Raw genomic sequence first — 25,511 nt, forward strand, 5'->3', positions numbered from 1 at the left:
GCTTGCATATAAAAACTAGGGGGTTTCATTTTATTTTCTGAGAGAAGCTAACCTGCAAAGTATGTCTGTTCTTTTTACCCTGTGTTAGACACAGATGATTAGTCCGAAAGGTAAAGAAAATTCTCTTCAAGTAAATTAATCTATTCATACTTAGATGAGCTATTCTTCTGCTTGGGCAACCTGTGGAAATGGTAATCTAATCATGCCACAGTACTAGTATCCAATATGCTGAAAGCTTGTAATTCACAGCTCAGGGAGAATGTAGAAGATAGTTGAGAATGCAGTAATTATAGTGCTGGTGCTAGAATGAGCAGTGAAATAATGTATATTATTTTGCTCATAAGCAGAAAATTTTTTAGCCCATAGCAAGCAGGTTGTGTGAGCACCCGAGCTGCAGGTTTTTTGTCTTTGACACAAAGCCGTAAGACATCTGGTGCTGTTAACTAGAATTCCCTCCATGTCCCAGTAATACCTTTATACAAATATATGCACATGCCTGCACACTTCCCTTAAAGCTGAAGAAAACTGTTTCCAGAAAAATGATTTCCTAGTATCTCTTCATATGTTCTTCTGTGAAGTGAAGAACTGGCAGGGAACTAAGTTGTATTTGGATCCAAATCAGTTAATGCTGGGGACACTGGCCTCTTAACTCCAGTCTGTGGTGTCAAATAAACCAGTTTTCCTGTAAGAAAGGATCACCTGGGCAGCTTCACCCATGTCTACAAGAGTCCATGATACTGGCTGAGCCCTTGAAGCTCTTACCATAGCATTTCACTTTTGAGTTCTATGTTTTTTAATTCAGTTTTGGGTGTTTCCTTGTTTGAGACAGAACAGTTTGTGTTAAAAGATACGTCAGGACTTAACATGTATTGTGTGGAAGCTGTGGATAGACCAAATAATCCCTCCCAGTGTCATATGATGATGAAGCTGAGAATGCCACCCAAAAGGAGCACCCTGTAAGAAACCAAAGATATAAATCAAAGCTCAGGAGAAAAGCACGCCTTGAAAATTGTTCCATCGTATAAAATGAGAACAAAAGCCAAACTCAAAGGCAAGAGTTCAAAATGAACAGAGTTTTGTATGTGTATGCACGGGTGGCTGTATTTGTGTGTTCAGACAAGTATATGCACACAGGTATTTGCTGTCATTGTGGACTCTTTCTTGCTTCTTCCAGCGCCTCACCCACCTGTCACCCTAACGTGTATTATACAATGTAGAGTAACATTTTCCGAATGCATTTCCAAGAATAATAATGCCTATATTGTTTTCATTAGAAAATTGCATGTGCACAGTAACAATTAATTTAGCCTCTGCCTCATCTGGCAAAGTGCAAAAAAAAACATTGTGCAGACAGAACATGTGTTAATGATGCAACTGATGTTAAAATCGTCACGTAGGGTGAATTTCACACGTGGGAAGCTGTGGAGCTCACGGGAAGTTCAGTTCTTGACCAAGTGGCATGCAGCCGTCTGAAGAATGTGAAAAATAGCCTTTTTAACCCATTTTTTTCTTTTGACAACATCTAATTTATGGGAGAGAGGGAAGTATTGCTGGCTCAGATCTCTTTAGTGAGGCTAACACAATGGTCTAGGAGGTCTTACTTTTAACTTGTACCAGTAGAAATGAGGAAAGCAAATCTCTGGAACATTTCAGAGCAGCTTAGGAGACTTTTAAAACCAAAAGCTCTTTAACAGTAATACTAACTTAAATTACAGTGAATAGTGCCTTCCATCCTGAAGGACTCTATCACACTCAACAGAGCTCGAGTCCATTCTCTTGTGTGAGCATGGCAAGGTTTGGAATGATTGTCTTCTCATTTCTGTCATGATGGGTTTCGCACTTATCCATTTATCATTTTAATGTTGTTCATAAATAAAGATATTTATTTTCCCTTTTAAGAGTCTAAATTCCATTGCATGTGCTTAAAAATAGACACAGAGATTCCACACAGACATATATAAAGAACCTAAAGAGTATGTTTTTCCAACTTGACAATTTAAACTTTTATATAAAGAAAAATGTTTCTGCGTTTCTTCCTGAATTATGTGCAAATAGTAGAAAAGAAGAAAAAAAATACAGTCACTTTTTACTTGGCTCTAGGAGGTTAAACAGAAATTGCTCGCAAGAGGAAAATAGGGAGGAAAAATATGAAACAATTTGTCCTGTTGAGATGACACTTTTCTCTTGATAAACAGGTCAAATCAGCAGGTTCCCAATCTCAAAGAAAACTGCTGTGGTGGCCTACTTGGCTGTTAATACATAGCACATTCAAGACATGTATAGAAAAGTCAACTGAACAAGGAAAATATGACTCATCCACAGTCCTAAGCGCTAAATTCGGGAAAACTGTAAAAAAGTTCCTTTTTATTTTATGAGTAGCTTTCACTCCCGGTACACTTGGATTAAACAGCAATTTCATACACAAAAGACTGATGTGGATTTAATAAGCTGCCTTTGAAATTTTCAAAATCTCATTGTTTATGTTATAGGGAAATCTGTGCTCTCAGAAACTTTAGATAGAGGCGAGTTCGTGCACACATTTTATTGCTGTTTTCTTCACCCAGGTCACTCAGCCAAAGTGCCTTGAATATTGCCCTTTTTAGTCTTTAAATGCTGAAGGGAATCAGACCTGCCAGCGCTTTGACAGACTCCGAAGAAAACAAAGGTCGTGGGAGGAAGCTGCTGGCTCAGGGTGCTGTGCTCCTCTCTGCAGCAAAGTCTCCCTAACTCTGGAAATTCTCCAGAAGTGCCATGGTTATTCCAGAGTAACTCTTTCTCTGGATATGCTTAATCCCACATAAAGAGTGGAGGTGTAGTGATTTAGCTTAAACCACTTCCAAAACACATAATTACTCCAGAATAATAGCTCTTCTGGAAAATGTCTAACTAGCCTCAAACCCTCCTCTCAGCTGGATGCAGTGCAGCCATGGATGATGCTGCTGTGACCTACAGCTGCACATACTCTGCATTATCCTCTTAGATCCCCTGTGATAAAAAGTAAATGATATTAATATTGTCAAGAACAAGAGCTGGTTAACTCACTGGAACTGATTTTAATCTTGAATTTGTAATTTTTCACAGTTCCCAAGTTGTTTGAGAACAGTCCTCATTATTACACGTGTATTTCTTTATCATTTGTTAACAGACAACTTATGAAAAGCAGACACTGGACTGTGGGTTATTTATCATCTCTCCATTTTAATTATTTGCTTTTTGTGCTGCGTGATTGGCATTTGACAGCAATACTGCTCAGACTGTGCATTCATTTGATGAAAATAACAAATAATTAATAACTGCATGTTCTTGGCAATGTTAACCACGCAGATAAAGGTGCTGGTATTGACACATTCTTCAGACATCCATGCGAACAGAAATCGAGGTCATATAAAAGTTTTCAGGCAAAACAGAGCCACACTGAGTAGCCCGAGTTGAACCAGGCTGCAGGTTGCTCTGCTGAGCATCCTTGTTTTTCTTGAACATTCACAGATATTTGTATTTGTTTATTGATTGATTTCTTTTTAACGGACTGATTTGGACAAGGGGATCCAGACCTGATTGTTCCTCTTTGTTTCACGTCCCATAAGCCTGTGGGGGCATCTCCAGTCAGAGATTTGAGTTACCCTCTGATTCACAGTGAGCCGGTGAATGCCACCGACTGAGATTTTTTTATTCCAGAAGAAACACCAAATTTGTAGGAGGAATAGCCATATGCAATAAATAGGTCATATTAGAGAAATTATTAAAGAAGAGGACATTTCAGGCTGGGACAGAAAATTAGAGAGAGAGAAGTCAAAAAATTTGGTTAACATCTGATCTAGACCCTGTCCTGCATCTCATGCACTTAGGGATGGATGATTGTTACGTGTGTGTGAAATTGCATGGATTTGTAGGATTCACTTTGCTGGTGTTCGCAAAGATTTTGTATGGGGCTTGTGATCTTCAGAAAGCACTTCTGTAGTCTAGAGATGCAAAATGTCTAAAGACTTTGAAGTGCCAAAATTCATTTGGGCGTTTGCTTACTCTTTTTTTCGCATCAAATAGGTGGCCTGGCTTACCTTTCAACTTATCCCCACAAAACGTCGGGGTTTACCTTTTAACTAAGCCAGTACAAAATGCATTATTCATTTTTTACAATTATGTAAATGTAAGCAATGCTAATATTATTTTGCTGTCTAGGGGTTAGGGAAAGGGAGGTTTATCCCAGGCTGAGACCATAAGCACTAATTCCAAAATCTCTGGTTAGAGGAAATTGTAATTACAAAATAAATACTATACATGATGTCTACATGGAAGTTATGCGAGTTTCTGTCTGACATCTACGAACTGAATGTGAATTTCTTCAAGGCCTGTTTTACAAGCATTTCTTCAATAAATGGATAAATATATGGAAAGAAACGAGAATGTCTTTCACTCAAATCTTGTTTAAAAGTAACACAAGGCTGGTCTGTCCTCTTTCATGTGTGCCAGGGCCCCCATCTTTCTTTGTCTAAATGTATTCTGGGAATCGGTGGTGTCCTCTTACTAGTTCAGGACTCCCAACAAGAAGTGATTTTGGGGCTCGGATTTATTGAAGTGCTCTTATCTGTACACTGTGGTGACGGTAATTGAGATGTCAATATTTTTTGTGCTCAGGACATGCAGGCTGATCATTAGGAATTCTCAAGCCAAGCCAGTATTTTCAGCTGATTTGTTGCATGATTAAGACTCTTGTCATAAAAGCAAGCAAATAGATAAAAGGATGAGGTCACTCAGTAACCTCAAACCTGTCACTGAGCAAGGACATAATTTGTTAATTTGAATGAAAAACGAGAAGATAGATATCAGGTTTTGGTGTAGATTTTAATTCCTCTCAAAGCAGAATATGTGTCTCATACACATTTTTCATATGCCTTGTTCATCAAACAATGCCATTTTTTCTAGGTTATGAAAAATGTTAATGTCCTTGGAGTTGAGTCAGTTTTGCTATTTTACCTGAAATTTGGGCAAAGATAACTACAATTTCTTGTGTAAACCCTTTGTCTGCATTTCCTTCATTTGAGAAGGGATTGTATTTTCCCCCACGGCGCTAGAGGATCTGCCCTGACAGGTCACTTTTAGCAGGTCATCTGATAACCTTATCTCTCTCAGGTGACCAAGTTACTGTTCAGCCCGGAGGACAAATTTAGTCATCATTTTCCCTCTTCTCTTCCTTCCTCCAGCTACAAGCAGCTCTTGCTTTCGGTTTGGGTGGTTTTTTTAGGAAATACACAAGCATAACTTGCTTGCTTTAGCCATTCCTGCTTGGACTGGAACATCCCAAAAGAAATAAGTGTGCTGAAAAATGCAGTACTGGCTGGGTAAAAACATGTCAGTACTTCCCTGGCTGAACAGATGTTCTTGCTCAATACCCACATGATGCTTTTCTTCCTGAATGCTGGTTTTCTACATTTATGTTTGTTTGTCATTCTCTATGAGAATAACATAGTGTGTTGCTATACCTGCATAGATCTTTTGAGTTATAGTGAACTACATTGAAACCGATACTGAAATGATATAAATCAATTCTTGTGGTGCTTCGTGGCAATTTATAGTAGCTAAAAAGTTGTTCGTGTTGCTTTTATCAATCACATTCTTCTTTTAGCTTGCATTGGCTTTTATTTTCTTGTCTTTGGCATTTGTACAGTTTCTTCCCAATGTATATCTGATTAAAACACAGCAGCCCTTCATCATTGCTGTCATTTGAATAACTATTAACTCTTAGCCAAACTATTTAATACAATCTTAGATATCAAGTAGCATAAAATAAGTTTCTCAAAACAAATTGAAAGGTAGACTTCTGAGACAATGTGAGAGCAGTGAAGCCTTGATGCCATTGGGCTTAAGCACAGACTTCCTTTTAAGATGGGAGTGTAAAGAGATTTGAGTCCTTTGCTGGATCAGGTGACAAAGAGCTTTCCGCTCTGAGGAATCACAACCTATACTCATCAGCATCACGAGGTAGTTTGCTTAATGAAGGAGGTAGCTACTATACCGAAAATAGTAAATTCCATCTCATATAGGTTGTATTAAACACATTTGAATAGTCTATGTCAGAGCAGTCACTTTCCTGATTGCTTAAAAGCTTCTGAACAGCCTTAGGGTTGAGTAACATGCAAAACTGGTGTACCTGCATTTCTGTACTTGCTGTTTATAGCAGTACCCTAATGACTGGAGAATATAACTGTCCCATATGTGTGTATGTATAAATATATATATATACACACATATATATATACACCTGTCTCATAGTGCAAAACTTCTCCAGTGTGGGTCAACTTTGAAAAGTTCATTAGTAACAATGCTGCTCACTGTGTTCTGTGTTTTATTGTATCTTTTAAAAAATCTCAACCATAAAAGTCACCAAACCATGCAGGCACAAATGAATTCAAATAGAGCAACCCTGAGAACTGACTTGGACTCAGAAAACTGAAGGCTCTTCACAAATCGTCATCAGGTTAAACTATACCTGTACAGTTTTCCATGGATTCAACTGGATGTAACTGATAACAATGTACAGCTTGTTTGCATACCATGGCATGAAAAGAAATCAGTTTAAAAGCAGTGAACTGATGCAGTTAATTGGGATAAACTCTTTGAGCCACTCTTATTTCCACTGCATTTTCACTGAAGTTTAAAAAAAACCCAAACCTTATCAGTCATATCCACTTCTAAATGTGTCCACATCAGGGGTGGGTTTGCAGCAATTTAAACTAATTGATTTCTAAGCCAATTTAGATGCATCAGTAATCAAATTCTGTGAGACCAGCTTGATGCCAGTGTGTGCAATGATACAGAATTCTGCTTGCCTCACCGTAAGTTTATTAAGTATTCATAAAACCACTGGGAATAAAAAACAGTAGAAGCTTGCTTTGCTTGCTAACCACAGCAAACAAAGAAGGTACCTTTCCAGATTGAGGAAGAGGGAACAACTTTCACAGTCATTTCTTTCTTATACAGGAATCACACTTTGAAGTGTCAATACCCCAGCCAAATATTGCCTTTTGAAAGCTGCAGGGAAGAGTTTAAAAAGAAAATCCTTGCAGTAATGTTGAAAACAGTGATGCCCAACTATGTTAATATCTAGCTAGCTTAAATGCTACATGATCAGATTACTCAGGGATAATTGGCTTGCTTAAGTCTCCTCCAGGTTCACAGGTTAGTTTCTGGGATTCACAGATTTAAAAGAGGAGAATCCTAATTACTCTCTAGTCCAACCTCCTACATGACAAAAGCTGTACAATGTCAACCTGCAATTTCTCCATCAAATTCATCACAAGCTCATCCTAAAATGATTGACTGATAAACTTGCTTTATCATCAGTCATCTCCATTGCCACTGTGGGAGGAAGGATGAGAAATTGGCAGCAGAGGATCAGGAAGAACAAAATGCAGGGCTTATTAAGGAATAGCAATGGAGGGCACAACGCACAGTACTTGCTGCATGAGTAACATGTGGGCTTAGTTCTGACCACACATCTGCCCTGATATATCTCCAGGTTCGATAGGATTCAAGTCTCCTATGTATTGGCTGCTCAGATATTAAATATCCCATCTGTAACTGAAGAAAAACCATATATACAAGAGTATATTAGTATGTTCAGCACCAATAGTTACAAATATTGAATTATCATTTCAAGAAATAGCATCTGTGGTAATACGCCCAAACCAAGTGGCTGCACTAAGGCACGCTTGCAGTGCAACTATATGTGGAAAGAGCTACTGGTATAGTCTGGAAATTAGGTTGTGTATTCACAGTTCAGATCAGGTTTTCAGGAACCCAGATCCAGTTCAGAAATGTAAACAAGAGACAGGTTTACAAGTTATTAGCCCTAAAAACTTGCAATGTGCACTTGCAGCCCAAGTATTTACATCTAACCACTCCTCAGTAGTCAAAAAAATTATTAGTTTTTCAGAGTATGCTTGGATTTTAAACTTTTAAAATACAACTTCCTAGCTAGGTTGGCTAGATACTTGCAGAAAGTTCAGTCCCCTGTGTTTCTGAAAATCCAGGCTTTGGTTCTTGCACTGCGATTTTACTTAAATAGCTACTTAAATATATGTGTCTGTATTTGGTTAGTACAACTCCACATTTCTTTTAAAAATGCCCATTTTGTTTTGTTAGCAGTATTGCCAGAGGGAAAGAGATGCAAATTCTGGAATGTGAGAGTGCTGCAGTAACACATAACAAAGTGTTATATCAAAGTGCCAGTGAAGTTGCTTCCTGGAAAATAGATGGGGAAAGGATCTGATTTCATCAAACTGCATATTATTACATTTATTTACTGTTACACTTTCTTGGTCTAAGTGGAATAAACTACCATATTTCACAAGGTTTCCTCTGTTTTCCATAAATGCCTTTCATAACATGAATGTACTGATATTCACGGAGCTTATGAATTTCTTACTGTGTTGATTTTATGACATGTAAGTTCTGAAACATAAAATAATTTAAGAACCCTTTTTTTAATCTAAAATTCTAATGTTTCTTGTTTTCCATGAGTGCTCTGAAAGGGGGCAAGCATGAAGAATTTGGTGAAGTACTTAAGTGAAGAAAGCATTTGAATGATTTGCTAGACTTAGTTAAACTACAGATCAGTGTTTCCCTGATTTTCTCAGAAAAAAAATGCTGTACAGATGAAAAGAAAATAATTCATATGCTAACTAAAAAAGACCATGCTGCTGTATTGTTTGTTCTTTTCACTCTTCTCCAACGTGCTTCATTGAATGTAAAGGTTGATGTTCTGTATCAGATCCCTTTCACCATTACTATTTTAAAGCAGTTTGAATCTTCAAAGCTCTCAGAGAGCATCTGTCTGGAACACGCTCACATCATCATCCCTGCAGATCTTGGGGGTGTTTTTCCAGATGTTTTGTTGGTAGCCAGAGTTTAAGGACAAGGCCAAAATAGTTTCATGTCTGTCTTCCTTCTCAGCCAGACTGAATTCCAGTTTGAGCAGCTACTCATGTCACCCATGGGTATATAACTTCATCACATCACATGGGCCAATGGCCAGGATCGAACCCGTCCGTAAAGCACCATCTCCACAGATACAGTGCAGGTCAATCTCATGGAGACAGCTGCTGGCGAGGGAACAGCAGAAGCAAATGCTGCTGCTGCTGTCTGTCCCCTCCAGCTGCTCACTCCAGGTAAAAAGGCAAGGGAGCTCATATGCATCAACTGAAATGAAATCTAAGGTTTGCACGTGGTCACATTCTAATTTATCTCTGTCTTCAGAAAAGACAAAGCTGAGTTCTAACGGCTTGACGGTAGATCAGGTTTGAGGAGTAAAGTATTATAAGCCATCCTAGCAATGATCCACTTTGGGTAATGACATTCAATTTATGTGAAATCTTTTTTCCAGAGCTTCAGTTGTTTACAGACTTCTTGGCTTTGAGGCCAAATGAGCTGAATTGCTTAAGTTGTGTCCTGTTAACATACTGGTAATTTTTATGTGTAGAGAAGTTCAGCTCTGGCTATAGAGTACAAGGAATGAAGTGGGTCTCATAGGAAGCCTACAGGCACTGAATTTTGTCTGTGCATCCATAATTTGTGGCGATAGCCTAGTGATAAACTGCATTTAGCGTACACCTTTGGATGTCTCGCCTGTTCTCTGTACACTAACTCAGCTTCCCTGGGATAGCAATTAAACTGTTGACTGGCATCAGCAGCTTCCAGCAGCAGACATTAAAAGAAAAAAAAAATCCGCTAGAGAAATATTCACCCATCATCCACTGACTATGCACGTGCAGATTTTCTAACTCGACCCATTTGAGATGCAGGATGAGCCATATTTAGTCTCACCTCTCTCTTAGGTTTCAGGAGGTCCCTTACCATACCCAGCTGGGAAACTGGAGGCACCCTACTTGCAAACAGTATGTCCAGATTTACGAAAAGATCACCAGCATCAGCTTTTAAACTTCAGAGTGGTGCTATTGTGTGCAGTAAAGGTAGTTTAGATACTTTGTTTAGATTTCTGCAGGATTTTAGTTATCAGTTATGCCCGTTTCCAAATCCAGTCTAGCTTAGGCTTTTGTTGGATAACTGTTTTGGCAGTGGTGGGGATACCGAAAAAGCACGGCCTTGGCAGAACTCCTGGTGGAGTGGTACAGAGATTTCAGTAGTTCTCATTTGGGATAATTACATCCATAACTCACTCTGGTATTATTCCTTTGGGTATTTTAGAACTTCTTATGAAAATCTTTATTTCAGTTTGCTTTTAACAGTAAATCTCTGCATCCTCAGAAGCCATCTGCTATCTGAAAATAGTTTTTTATTATGAAAATGCACGCTCCATTTTCATACCAATATTTTTTCATGTAAAAAATAACAATGCAGGATCTGAAACTCCATTTCCAAGCATTCCTCCCCAAATCTCACCAAAGCAAGGATATAAGTGCACGGTAAAGTGAAGAATAGCTCTATCAAGCCAAATCAAGCACTGCCCCTCTGTGTGGGGAGCTCAGGGGCTGCAGTTACGAGGCTCAGGTCTGCTTGGACGTGCCCACATCTGTGTCTTGTGTTGCAGCCGTGTGAGATGCAAGGGCACTGCTGTTAACACACCTGTTGGCAGTAAATCAGAAGACTGAGGTCCATCTGTACAGGGTGGAGGAACTCCTGCCTTGTACCTTAATGCTTAGTTCTGCACAAGTTGTGCCCTTTGCTACTCATTTCAAACTGTGAAGTTAGTCCCTTTTCTCAAAAGAACCACTATTATTTTAATTAAATTTAAATTTGCACTTTCATTTATTCTCGTGTTTGCTAACCAAGCTTATGTGAGACTGCCAAATTAGAAAGATATTGCTTACATATCTCATCACTTGAACTGTTCAAAGTACTGCATGAATTTGATCTCTTCACAAATATTAATCTGCCTTGGGGTTCTCCTGAGCACCCATTCACTGAGCTAAAAATCTGTGCTTGCGTGCTGATGTTTGTTCCCGAGGGCTCATCTCCCTAGTGAGCATGTTTAAACAACTGAAGTGCTCTTACAATGAAACATTCAAATTCAAGCCTTTATTATTATGCAATCTGGGATTATTTTTTTTATCATTAGACTTCCTTCTGAACTGGGTGGTTGACACTCCCTGTTCCAAATTCCTGTCCCATGAGCTAGTTGTTTGGAAATACTGGCTAGGAGGACAAACACCATGATTTTTTTTTTTTTTTTTTTTTAATCTGGAGAAAGTGCTTTTTCACTAGGTATTTGGGATTAAACTGTAACCCGAAGGCAGGCTACAGAAATAGAATAAAGATCAAAACGAAAAGGAGAGAACTGCCTAGTCGGTTGGTACAGCTGGAAATGGTGGGCCTGATTCAAGGTGCTTTGAGAGTCAGCGGATTTTTGCACGACTTAACCAGTTTCTGGATTAAACCTTGCATATGCCCTAGGAGAGGAATGTATACCTGCTCCAGCAGCATGTGTGCTCTGGAAAATATGGAAAGCTTCTCCATATTGTGCCAAACTGAGAGTTGATATACACATTTGCTATTCAGAAAAAGTTATTTCTGATTAAATCCATGTCTAAACAATTTTAATGAAAAACGAGACTACTTCGACTTGACTCTCCAGTCGGATCAGTTTCCGTACAGAACTTTGCTCCTTGATCCACGTCCAAGAACATATTTATAAGAAAATTTATACAGCCCTTTCAATTTACTTCCTGATGTGAATTAAACTAACTTTCATGTGCAAAGCCCTTTGAAAGTCCCCTGTGTGTGAAGCAAGGACTTCTCTATCTTTTTCGCGCATCCCATGATCCTGTAATCTTCTCCCTCTGAGTCCTCCCACCAGGCAGTCCATCTCTGCTGCAGGACATCTGGATGAGCTTCCCCTTTGCCCACGGGGACAGAAAGCTACGATGTGATGTGCTCTTCCCGCACCGACTGAATGCTCAGGCTCTCTTGGCTGCACAAGGAGAGCGCCAAGGTTTTGTCACTTTCCTTGGGGAGCTCTCCTTTTGTTTTCAAGCAGCTCAGCATGTAAAATACTGTAGCCACTTGAAACGCCGGCAGGTCCTTCAGGTTGCCATGCCACAAGTTGCCAGGTTCTTGAAAGCGCCCGGAGGAAAACTGATGCACCGAATCCCTTTCCTTGTTGTGCTTCAGCCTTTTGGAGGCTCAGCCAGCTACGACATTTAGAGAGCAGCTGCCTCTGACTGCGGCGGCGGCCCAAGCATTGTTTTGTTGTCGTTTCTGCAGAGGAGCGGCGGGAGCTGACATCATTGCCAGTAATGAAGTGCCTGGGGTTCTTTTATGACTTGCACACTCTGCTTCTCCGGAGCTGTACAGTATGTGCTGCGTGACTCCAGGAAACTGAGGATTTGTTTTGACTTGTTAAAAGAACGTTTGCTGTTTCTCTTTACAATTTCACCGTATGACTTGTCAATTCTCTCCCTCTCTTAAGAATAACTTCAGATTTAATTAGCTGAACGCAAACATCTTTCATTGCAGTGCGGATTAGACTCCTCATTGAGTACATTTACCAACAGAATAAAAGACATCTTAATCAGGCAGTTCTGTATTTGTACTGCTGTGTCCCGAGTGCTCGGTAGCTGTCGATAGACAAAATCACAGAACCAGTTGCTATTGACTCTCTTTCTGGTAAGGGATGGCCAGTGATGTGGCGACCAGTCTTGTTAAGGCCTGCTTTTTATTTTTGAAGCGGTGTCTCCTACCTAAGAGCACTTTTCCAGTGTGTTTCATTATCATTTCCCTATTTCTGCTGTGTCGGAAAAATGCTACTTAACGTGCCTTGCTGGGATGTCCTGAAGGTGCTGGCATCTCCCCAGGAGCTCCACAATGACCCTGCCTAGCATATTTTAAATGGGGCAATTTATGCTTTGCCGAATTGCAAAGTAGCATTGCACACAAATCTCTGTTAGACAACTTTGGCACAGGCTTCCCAAAGCGTTACCTGGATATATGCATGTGTATGTGCTTTGAATCCTTCAGTGGTGAATTCCAGTTTGCATTTCCACAGTCAGAGAACATTCTCCAGACCACGAACCACCTGGGTGGTTTCTGGGATGTCATCACCCAAGCAGCAGCCTGCACAGTTCTCTGTAAGTCCCACAGTAAAAGGTTGCACTCCAGCAACGGCATTCACCTGAATGTGGACATGCAACAAATGCATTTTGGCAGCATCAGAACCAGGGAAGAACAATAAAACATTCACAATCCCCTTCGTAAAATTGTCATCCTTTCTTTTCTTTCCAGATACTTGTCATAAGGACTTTAAAAGACACCCTTAACCCCTATCAACTATTCACTTCCCCAGAGTTAAAATTTGACAAGTTCATTATTAGCCATCTTTTCTCTCAAAGATGCTCTGTTTTCCGTCTGCTTCTTCAGAAGTGAATCATAGTTTCAAAACCCTCACTACCTTACTGAAACACTCTTTTTCCATTAGCATTCAACATGTTTAACATGGGTTCAGACATGTTATCAGCAACTTAGAGTCCTTAAAAAAAAAAAAAGTCCCATGTGATTTCATGCCCTGGAAACACCTTTTATGCTATAACTATTCCTACAGCTATCGGGAGATGTGAGGCATATGGATCTGAGCTAGTCAAATTAATACCATAATGGCTTCTGGCTCGACAAGCACATACAGCGCAAACAGAGAGCAGAACAGCTGTAGTAGAGCTACCTTTTATGTGGGTGGCATAGACGTCTGCCAATTAAAATGATCTGATGAATAATTTCTTGCCATATGATTACTGTTAATAAGAATTTATGTTAACATGTTGTGTCTGAACTTTGCACAGGTTCATGCCTGCATTTATTTTCTTAAAAAACAGAGCATATCATGATTGTTTTTTGTTCTTAATGGACTTTCTTTCCTCATTTGAAAGCATTCCAGGACTTCAGTAATGCAGAGCTGCCAACTATCCCTTAAAGGAAGAGGTTTTTTTATCCCTGTGTAATTCTGTATACACAGAACAATAGTTTTTAACCTGGGAAGCTCAAGCTAAGTTTCTAAATCCATATAGTAGCACTTGCAAAGAGAGCATGGCCTTCAAAATATTAAAAGAGGAGTCCTTAAAACTTTTTTATAGCCTCTGTTGTTGTGAACATTTATACTTACACTTTCCTTTAAGTACTCCTACTGACTGACTTCAGCCACTGACTTCATTACACGTGTGTAAAATTAAGCATTTTTCCCCAGAACAAATAGATTTATGATGAGACGTTTGGGTGACAAAATGTTTTAGATAAGTTTTCTGCAGCTTACAAAGCATTTCAAAGTATCTGGGAAGTCTGTGCAACCAAGTAAGATATTTTATAGTAAAAAATACACAAGTCCCAGTATGATGAGCATAAACAGACCTAGGATGGTTTGGGGATCACTTTCTGATCAGAAAAATATAGTTTAAAATTCTACATAAGCTTGGTAAATACAGTAGGACAGGGTAGAGAGACAGAAAACAATTGCAATAAAACCACATGAAGCACAGTTTAGCTAGGATAAATGGCTGGAGACTCATCATCCTTGTGAGTCTTGTTTGGAAGTCATGAACAGAACAAATGTTTTGGTGGAAGGACTTGTTCCCACAGGACTTAGAACAGCGAGTTGAAAAGATACTGGAGAAAACAATCCTAAAAAGAATAAGGAGGACCTTGACAAATAGATAATTTTCTTCCCTCTACTGGCAATTCTGCTACTTAGATCAGTAGGAACAGAGGTATTTCCATGGCGCACGCATTGGAGTTTTTCGGAGCTCTGTGGCTAACAGCGTCCTCCTCACGTCTGCTCTCTCCATGTTCACTGACACTTTGAGATCATATTTTATCCATTTTTCCCTGCAGCGTCAATAAACCAAGAACTCTCTTTTTTTCCTTTTTTTTTTTTTTTCTAGTGTCATCCTGCATTACCACCTATAAGAAGACACCACCTCCGGTTCCACCAAGAACTACCACCAAACCGTTTATTTCCATCACGGCTCAGAGCAGCACAGAGTCTGCCCAAGATGCGTATATGGACGGGCATGGACAGAGGGGAGATATCATCAGTCAGTCTGGACTTAGCAACTCCACGGAGAGCTTGGACAGTATGAAGGCGCTAACAGCTGCTATCGAAGCTGCCAATGCGCAGATCCATGGCCCTGCAAGTCAACATGTAGGGAACAACACTGCCACCGTCACCACCACCACAACCATCGCCACCGTTGCAGTAGAAGATAGAAAGAAGGACCACTTCAAGAAAAACAGATGCTTATCTATTGGAATACAGGTAGGTATGGGATATGGATTATATGCCTACCATTGTTTTGGATTTCTACGTTTGTTTTACTGCTCGTTATGCAACGTTGTCTGTATTTTTCTTCTTTTCCTGACAGGTACTTATGTAGAAATTGAGGCGGCATAATCATTCTGCGTGGTACTAATGATGTTTTCCTAATTTATCATAAAAACATCAGATGGGAGGATTTGTTTAAGTCTCCTTGCTGCTTGTTATTCAGCTCTGTTAAATTACACACATGAGCACTAATCTATGAATCATAACACAGTGGGGGTCAGAAAGGCATGAATTAAATCATTCAAAGGGAATGTGTAAAACAATGATTTACATTACGCTATCACCCAAAAATATTTTCGTCCAGCTTCACTGAATTAATTGTCACTGCTTATTCATGCATTTCATAATGACTGGTAGCCGCTTGAATGAGGCAGCATTGTTTCTACCTCAGCCTCAAGAGCAGAGGATAAGTTCTTTCTGATTTGCCCTTGTTAAAGAAAATTACATTTTGTTACCTCTAGTGGAATGAAACAAGAAAACTAACCCTGCCAAAGATCAGTCCTATTTACAGAAAGGAGAGGAGCAAATAAACTAGACCAGTTTAATCTGCTTTCTTAATTAATCTTTCCCATACCAACCCCCACGCCCCCCCAAAAAAAAAACCAATAGAATATGCATAGGACTCCAGCTCTCTGCTTGCAGGATTAGCTTTTGCAACAAAGTACTTGAATTTAAAATCAAATGAGAATCAGCACAGGTTTTGATGGGAGATGAATCCCAAGCAAACAGAATAGCTTATCAGCCATCACAAGACATTTTTTCTGTTGCAGGTGGAGGTTGTAAGCACAGCGCTATGTGCCTGGACAGGCTTATCTGATTAGCAAAGCCTAAGAATTTACCATGAAATCTTTGCATCAGCCCGATGAGAGGAGAGGTGCCATGTAGATGTATGCCATCCCAGAGGCAGCTCCTGGAGAAGCTGTGACTTTTCTCTTACTTCTTGGAAGGGCAATTATTACTATTGCCTGTGGGTTCAGTTCGCTGCCTTTGTTGTAGCCTTTTTCTGCTTCACAGGTGTTTCTTTTGGGTATATTCTCACTGTAGGGCTGATGTTCAGTGTTAAACACAGGAGCAAGATCCAGGTGGGAGAGGGTTAGGGGAAAGCTCTTCTATTACTTATTCCAATTCCCAGCCAAGCCTGAAGTGCCATTTTATTCCTGTAATCCCTCATTTCACTGAGCAAAGCAGCAAAGACCCCTTAGCAGGCAAACACTTAACAAAATAACGGGTAGAAAGAAATAATTTCCACATTTGCAGAAGCCAGAATGAACAACGGTAATGTGAATCATAGGTCTTGAGACACCATCTCCCTACTGTCTCTTCTTAAGGTAGTGTTGCTGCAAGTAACAAATGCTGCTTTTGAGAGGTATAGGGGCCTCCGTTTCCTGAGATCTGAGGAAAATAGAGCCCCAAATGCTGCTCAAGCCTTTGAAAATCTCCCTCTAAAACTTTGAAATTTACAGATGACCAGCATAATCATACGTGAAAGCTGCCTGGGGATGGTACATGAGGGGCCAGGGCAGTTTTTGTGTACAAACCAACGGAGATGCCTAAAGCTGGGATTACATGAAGCAAAACCTTCAGCAGTGACACATCCTTACAGGATCGCTGCCCATGCACTGTGCCACCCTGCCACTTGTGCCCATCAATGAGATTTTTTAGAGTCAGACAGGCTTCAAAAATAAAAGGAAACTACTTTGCCAGTCCTCTGTCTGGTCCATTTTGCAGCATCATTGCACAAGCAGCCGTGCTGGTACAGATGAAGAGGTAGTGTGGGAGTGGAAATACCGTAAGATAGTTGATGCTGCCAGAAATTACAATTTCTCTTAGAAACAACTGCCCTAAAATAGGTAAGTAGGATGTCAGCCGTCTGACTGGCAGTATGAATCAGTCTCCCTCCACTGACTGTAAAGGGAACCGAGTTTAGGCTTAGACTGAACTCGGAGCAGGTATACACCTTTTTTATAGTCTCGCCCATCTCTGTAGGGCAGGGCAAGCTGCTTTAGCCAGAGGCATATTCTTGGTTTGCCTCCTCCTCTCATAAGCAAACCTAATGTGCACTTGTGATGAACCTCCACGCGTGTCCTCCGCACTCCTCAGTCACTCTTTGGACACCACAAGCCTTTGCTGTAAATCTGTTTAGCAAACAAAGCAAAGTAAAACAAAGAAAAACCCCTCAATCAAAAGGTTGCTTCCGTCTGTCAGTTGTGCGATTTAAGGCGTGGTTGCCTCCCCAAAAGCCTCAGTATCAGGTAGGTACCTCGCTTCACTGAACAGGTCTAAGTCCCATCCTCTGTGAGCACTTTCCCTGCATAGGCTGTTGAGCTGGCTCCCAACAAGAAGCTTCTTTATTGGTGAAACGTATGCTGACTGGAGTTGGAGATTTTGTACACCCAGGGTCAGAGTGGATCTACAGGTCACTTCCTAACACTGCTGAGGTCCAGAATTATTTTTTTTTTCCTGGATGACTAATAATGTCATATATAGCATTGGGAATTAACAACTACACTGATTGGACCCAGGAGTTTGTGATTTTGCTCAAAGACACATTCATCATTAAATTTTAACTTTACACCATTGGTATCCATCGCCTCACGGAGATGGAGAGGTGGTATAAAGTTCCTGCCTGTGCCCCTGGGGACCACCTGTTTGCATGACGAAGCAGGAAAGAAAATGCATCCAAGAGATGTGTCGGCTTTCTTTAAATCTTATCTGTACAGTGCTCAGACTCGGCACTAACATTTAAACAACATAAACACATAATTTTGACATGTTTACATATGCACATACAGACTAACAGGTAAAATCAAACAAATGTTGGAGCACAGTAGGTGGAGTTACAGCTGCTCAGAGATTTTCTCTGGCAAATGTGAGCATCCAGCCTCCATAAAATACTGGATAAACTCCATCTGCAATTTGCAGGCCAAATGTTGCCTTACCAGAAATGTTTTATAGATTAACAGGAATGATGAATAGTTATTAATAACATCAGACATGGGCATGCCATAGACAAACTACCCAACTAGATGAAGGTACTCATGGTACAAGCTGCATGTGCAGACACTTAGTAGTTATCATATGTAGAAATTGTAAGTAGCTGGGTGATAGCTCTGCTAAAATACATTCTAATTAGGTGGTTAATTCTTTTAAGGTTGATGGTGCTGAAGAATCCACCAAATCAGGTGAAAATAAAGCAACCAGTAAGTTCCAGTCCATAGGAGTTCAAGTAGAGGAGGAAAAGTGGTAAGTAAAAGTTAATACTGTTTTTCTAAGTAAATAATTATGCCGCAACTAATTTTTAAGAGCCCTAGTTCCTGCACACATGACCATATAAATCTGCTTCCTGGATTAATTGTTAGATCACCCAACTGAAAAGCTGAGATTTAGAAATGCTGTAGCTTTTATTTCTCAGAGGGGATTTTTCAGGACCAGTGGGAGAACTAGAAGAAAAGTGCCACATATTTTGAAAGTCAATATACTTTTAATAAGTTCTTTTTCCCCAGAAAATCTACCTAAACAGTAGAAGGTGATGCAGCTGGAGGGGTGGCAGTCTACGGGTGGCTGCAGCAGCATAGAGTTGATGGGGAAGTTTTACCTTGTTTTTCAGCAGAATAATTTCAGCCACGTGGAGCAGCGCTGTGGCAGAGCCAAACTGGTTCCTTTTGCTCACGTATCTCACCCAGACATCTCTGCATTACAACTGCTCCCCTGCAAAAAAAAAAAAGTTGAGATAAAAAAGCAAGCCTGTAAAACTCGGTTCTCTCTCCCATCTGAGGTGTAACCTGAATTAGTAAACAAACATGCTCCAATAAAAATGGAAAAAAAAAAAAATTGCATAGTTGTTGTCTGTAAAGGTTATTTCTTTGTGATGACAAATCGCAGTTACGTTGCAGGGCAGCATAACTGTGTGTAGCACTTCCCAAACCCATAAAACTTCTGAGTGCTGGATTACAACTGAAAATCCTAATTCCTGCCCAAAAACTGGACTCAGTGGCTGAAGAAAAGCCGGACTCTCCCCTTTCCTCTGAGCCTGCAGACCTGCCCAGCGCTGCGGCGGCTGCAAGCACCCACCCAAGCCTTTGTTCCTTTTTGGAAGCCCCTGGGGCGCAGCCGAAGTTTGGGAGCCCGGGGCCATTTTGTTGATAAGTCGCACAGGAGCAGCCTCGGGGTGGTACCTCTTGTCCACCTTGCAGTCTCACCAGAGAAAACCCGGGTGCAGCAAACATGAGCTGACAAAATTAGGGCCCTCTGCCCTCCTCTGGCCCACCGACTGCAGCAGTGAGTAGAGGAGATGTCCATCTTCACACTGTTTTTTTTTTTTTTCTTTTTTCCTACTTCTGCTAAAAATACTCAAAACCAACATTATCTACACAATTTTCAATTCAACAAAATCTCCCCGTGAAGTAGCAGAGTATTTTCCTGTGGTTTTAAAAAGGCTAGAGTGATATCAGCAAAAAGAAATGTGATTTTGCAATGACCCTGCGAGGCTGTTACCAAGTTCCTCATTAACCTGCTAAAACATCTCTTGCTGGCAGACGTTTCTTTATGCGTTAGACCTTAGCCCCGTTTACCCACAACTCTTCCCGCACTAGATAAATGAGCACATTAGAATAGATCCTGAAGGACCATTTCCCTTCAGCCTGAGCACAAAGGAAACAACTACCCCAAAAGCCCAACCCTCCCCCTTCCCTCAAAAAAAAAAAGAAAATAAATAAATGACTGTTTGTAAATACCTTACTTCCAAAGTCCTCTTTCTATTGCAGTTTTTATTACTCCAGAGAAAAAGGTAAGATTTGCCCGTGAGGATCTGCCCTGAGAAAGCAGTATTTCTGCATTACCTCCTGACAGCTGTGTTTGGGGTTTTCCTTGCTGATAAAGTTCAGGTTGCTGCTGTTTGGAGCAGACGGGCAAGCAGCAATCTATCATGGACTTCAGAAGTGAACTGGCTGATAAAGGACAGCCCCTAATCCTTAGAAAATGAGTGCACTCAAGACACAAAGGGCTTATCATCACGGTTTGGCACTCGTATTCCACCTTTTTTTTTTTTTTTTTAACGGAGCACAGCACAATATATTGATTATCTGTTACAGGAATAGAAGTGTAATACAGTGCATTCTTCCCTGCCCTTGCACCGTAACATCTGCAGAGCCTCAGAAAAGCCCTTTTGAGTTGAATCTTTGACAAATTAATGTTTTTAAAAATCTTCCAGGCTTCAAAAATATTAAATAAATATAAAATAAGAAGAATGACACAGCAAACCAGATAAATACAGTAAATTGATCATGTTTCTGTGCCAGTCTAAGCTATTAAGTGCACTGTTATAAAACAAGAAAGCTCTTTGCTTAATGCACCAAAAACCTACCATACAAAATCTGTTTCACTCCTCTTTGCTTCCTGCTCTTTCGTCCCTCTTTCCTTCACCTAATATGATTGTCATTCTCACATTAAAGAGTCTTACCTCCTCATGTCCTTTCAGATATTCCTGCTTCTGTGCTTGGACCAAGTAAGCAAAAGATTTTGCCTCCGTTTCTTGATTTAATTAGCTCAGAAACAGAGCATCTTAGGAGGACAGCTCTATCTCTTCCATCTTCCATCTCCACTCAGACCTTTCATTAACCCTTCACTCTCTCTAACCTGGGCTTCCTGCCAAGACAAATGATTCTTAGTCCTCCTCCTCTTCTACTGCTCAAAGGATAAATGTGCCTACCACTACCTGACTGTATTACAACTGGATCCACACCGCTATTCATCTTATCCTTAGTCCTTTATGCTGCCTACTCTTGATCATCTTTTTCGTACCCATTCTCTAAGTGCAGCTCTATGATTTCTAGTGTTTATAGGGTAACTCTGCCCAGTCCTCCTTGTGGAAAAAAACTGGTATGCATTTCTTTCAATGATAACCTCAATGATATTCCTGCTGTTCCTTTCTTATCTCTCATCTGATCTCCCCCATGATGCCAACAAAACCAGAACCAAAATGTTCCTCCCCTTTCCTCACATAACCCACCCCTTCCAGGGCAATTTTGAAATGTGTATCTAATGAAGCTGCTCAGTGGAACCTCAGGGCACTGCCATTTCTGCCCATTTCTGTTTGTCTTTTCTCTGTACCTGTGGCTTCATCTTGACCTCAAGGGACCACCTTCCATTCCTCACTTACAGAAGAAGATAACTGAGTTGTTGGAAGTCAACCAGTTCTACTGAACCAGAAAAGAAGTCGTATGTTGTGCCAGGCCAGTCAGCACACATCCTTATTGAACAAGGGGCTCTCAGTCCCACAGCTCTGTAATCGCTTTTAGTCTTTCTTGCATTTTACCTTGTCTGCCCCCAGAACTCCTCCCATTACATCCTCACCCCCAAAATTCTCTTGTTCGTTGCTCCTAGTCATACCATCAGCTAGTAATTGTACTTTGTTTGCCATCACAAGAATTTATGAATGCTGAAACAATGGTAGTTTCTGAAGCAGAAACACTGCTATGGGTGACTAAGACCATAGACGTATGGTCCTTCTCCATTTTTTCTGGCTTCTGTGGGGCCAGGGAACATGCCCCTACCTCTTGCTGTGGTATAAAGTGTGGTTTACCACACCACCCATCTCAGTATGGTATAAAGTGAAATTATTTGAAATGGCAGTGGGATAACATTTTTTAAAAATTAATAATAATAATCTGCCTCTTCAAGGAAAAAAAAAAAGAAAACACAGAAAAAATCTTTGGCTTTTGTTACGATATAGAACCATATTTTTCTCTTCTTTTTTGTTTAGGTTTTTGGGTTGCGTCACTTACTGTCCTGACAAAAAAAGACTTATGGTTTAGGGTCTTCCCTGCAAAGCAGGCCAGTCCTGCGCTCTCACTCAAACTTCTTAACTCTCCAGTCTTTAGGACAGGACCTTCAAATCTGCATTTTGACTAAGATGATGTGGGACTGATATTTCCTTGGCTTTATTCAGCAGCATTGTCTGGCTATCTGTGTTCTCCACAGTGGAAGCCATTCCCCTGAGAAATTCTGAAGGTGGTAGATGCGACATCCCTGGAAACATTCAAGGCCAGGCTGGACGGGGCTCTGAGCAACCTGATCTAGTTGAAGATGTCCCTGCTCATTGCAGGGGGTTGGACTAGATGACCTTTGAAGGTCCCTTCCAACCCAAACTATTCTATGATTTCATGGGTGTGAGTGACTGAGCTGATATTCAGAAGAAGACGGAGGCAGTTTCAAAAGCAAGGCCTGATAATGTTATCCGCTTAAAGCTAAGGGCCCTGACCTGGTCTTGTGGGCTAGGCCTTGACAAAGTGTTGCCCCTGCTTGCTCCAGCTATTCCCCCCAGTGCTGCCCAGAAAGTGTCACAAGGCAAAGGTTAGAACAGGTTTATTTGAGGACAAGAGATCGCAGGAATGCTTTTATCCTGTCTTCTGCAAAGCCTGCTGGTGAGGGACGTGCCCAGCACAGGGTGTGTATTGGCCAAGGATGGTCTCTGTAGCCTGACCTGCTCCCTGCGCTGCTGTGCCACTCGCACGCTGGGAAGGGCAGGGTGGGCACCCTGTGCATATCTGGGGGACAGCAGGGTGGTGCAGGATGGGGAGGAAGACCCCAAGCAGCACTTGAAGCTCCACCATGTTTCAAGGGAGACTGATGGATGGAGATTAATTGATTGACTGATGGCAGCGTCTCCGGCCACTGCCGAGGAGCTGGGCCCATGCCGAGATAGTCTTGGTTGAGGCCAGACCCCCTCAGCGCAACGGGGTCCCTTCTTCAAGCACAGGCTGGGACCAGCGCTGCAGTACCCAGCTGGGTCTGCTGGAATTGGATGGGCTGCTCCTGGTCTTCCAGTGGGTTGACATCCATTGGCTCCATGCCATCCTCTGTGGTTTTGGATCACCAACCAAAGAGCCCCCAGACGTCCTCTTTGGTTCAGCCAATCCTGTAGTTGCCCTTTGACTGCATTTGGCAACTTCATTGGGTGTTGGCGTGCGGCACCCAGAGACTGGAAATCGCCCCCTGGGTCATCCCCGCTCCTGTCCTGCTCCGATTGCAGGTGCTGCAGGTGTGAGCAGCTCAGCAAGTGGTGGCCGAGGTGGAGATGCCATTTTATGGAGCATGGGACAATGGGCAGTGGTATGTGACATCCGGAGGCTATTGGGATGGTGGCCCAAGCACATGTCTGAGCGTGGCTCACTTTGACTGAGGGACATCTGGCCTGAAAGAGGCCCTGCATGGGAAGAGCAGGGTGCCTGGGAGGGTGCTCTGCCCCTGGCCAGTCCCACCCTGGTGGGACCCACTCTCCACACCTCCCTCTGCCCCACATTTGCTTGTGGGAGAAGCGCCGCTCTGGTCAACAGAAGGTGAAGCAGCCGCTGGCTCTGACATGGCCAATTGCTTTCCCCAGTCATGGCTGCCTGGGAACAGAGCAAACCCTTACAGCCCTGGTGGCTCTCAGCCTGCTGGTGGGCTGCCCCAAGCCTGGCATTTGCAGAATTTGTGATAAATTTCTGATCAGACCCCACTGGTTGGCAATAGCCTCTCTCCTTCAGCCCTGGCCCTGAGCGCTCCAGCCAGCACCCTCTGCTCTGCAGTGCAAAGGCCAATATATATGGTAAAAAAAAAAGTTGTTATGGAATCTGTGTGTAAAGCGGACAAGGCTTTAGAGGTTTCCTTTCACTGGAAACCCACCAGGTTTCCCCACACTCCTTTACAACTTGGGCTTCAAGCCTCTCTGACACCCAACAAGGAGGGGTATCCTACCAGGACGGTGGGGCTGGGTGGCTGCCCACCCTCTCGGTCACTGGGAGCCATACCCCACATACCAGCAGGATGGACAGAGGGGAGCACAGCCCCACGGTGGCAGGGTGACCCTGGGTCAGCGCTCCCAGGCATGGACAGCCCTTGCTCTGTGTGCGTGTGGAGCAGGCATGGACTTGCTGCAGCCATGGCAGGCTGAGCCCTGCAGGTGCTGATTCCCAAGTCTGCGGCCTCTGCCACTGCCATGCTGGAGGAGCAGACAGGCCATCTCAGGGTGGCAAGTCTGCAGGGGACAGTGGGGACACGGCAGTGGAGAACTGTGCTAAGGCCTCCATTTCCTCCTGCAACATACCAGTTTTCTTTACCCCCTCTTGGCTGCTTTCTGTTGGGGGTCTGACCACTGCCAAGGAGCTGGGCCCATGCCAGTAGAGTCTTGGGGAGGGCCAGAACCCTTCAGTGCGACGGACTCTCTTCTTCAAGCACAAGCTGGGGTCAGCATTGCACAGCCTGGGATCAGCGTTGCAGTACTATTGCAATGAGCGGTGTGAGGAGAAGCCAGGCAGAGAGCAGCAGCAGGGACATTGCGTAAAGTTCTGACATTGTTATTTATTAGTAGCAAACCCAGGTTCTGCCAAGACAGCCACCGAAGAGGCACCTTTCACCCTGCTCCTGCCTTGTCCTGTTCCACAACCGTGTCCCGAGGGCATCGCAAGGCATGGTGGTCCACAGCGGGGTGTCCCCAGGAAGGCTGAGCACACCAGGGCCTGATGCCTTTCCTTCAGGGATCTCAGGGGATCAGGTGCCATGGGTGATGAGCATGGCTTGTGGCTTCTGGGCAAGAGATGAAGACGAGCTGCTGTGGCCAGTTGGCTTGGAGCATTAACATTGTTTTCTTGGTTTGCATCCATCTGTTTGGACACTGAACTTCTAAGGGACCAGCTGTATCATCTGAATGTCCGCAAGTCCATGGGTCTGATGAGATTCATCCCAGCATACTGAAGGAGCTAGTGGATCTTACGGCACTACCACTGTTGATCAGCTACCAAAGATTTTGGGAGTCTGGGGAGGTCCCCGCTGACTGGAAGTTAGCCAGCGTTATTCCAATTTACAAGAAGGGTGTGAGGGAAGACCCAGGAACCTACAGACCTGTTAGTCTAACCTCAGTTCCTGGAAAAATTATGGAGAAGATTAAGCTGCATACTATTGAAAGGCAATCATCAGGTATGGTCAACATGGGTTCACAAAGGGAAAGTCCTGTTTAACTCATTTGATATCCTTCTGTGATGAGGTCACCCACCCAGTGGATGAAGGGAAGGCAGTCGATGTAGTTTTTCTAGATTTTAGTAAGGCTTTTGATACTGTCCCTCACAGCAGCCTTCTGGACAAGTTGTCCAGCTGTGGGATGAGGGGGTTCACAGTGCACTGGGTGAAGAAGGGGTTGAACATCAGGGCTTAAAGGGTG

The 25,511-nt window shown here is 42.2% G+C and overlaps 1 protein-coding gene across 2 annotated transcripts in view; it reads left to right on the forward strand.

The window, feature by feature from the left end:
- DLGAP1 (DLG associated protein 1) overlaps positions 1–25,511 on the forward strand; it is a 146,828-nt gene that overhangs the window by 101,358 nt on the left and 19,959 nt on the right. For both annotated transcript variants that reach the window (XM_065627725.1, XM_065627727.1), the window contains exons 5-6: positions 14,877–15,250; positions 18,468–18,559. In XM_065627725.1, the coding sequence (XP_065483797.1) occupies positions 14,877–15,250; positions 18,468–18,559 (466 nt within the window). The remainder of the gene's footprint in view (positions 1–14,876; positions 15,251–18,467; positions 18,560–25,511) is intronic.

Source organism: Caloenas nicobarica, chromosome 2 (assembly GCF_036013445.1).
Source record: "Caloenas nicobarica isolate bCalNic1 chromosome 2, bCalNic1.hap1, whole genome shotgun sequence".
Taxonomy (NCBI): Eukaryota; Metazoa; Chordata; class Aves; order Columbiformes; family Columbidae; genus Caloenas; species Caloenas nicobarica.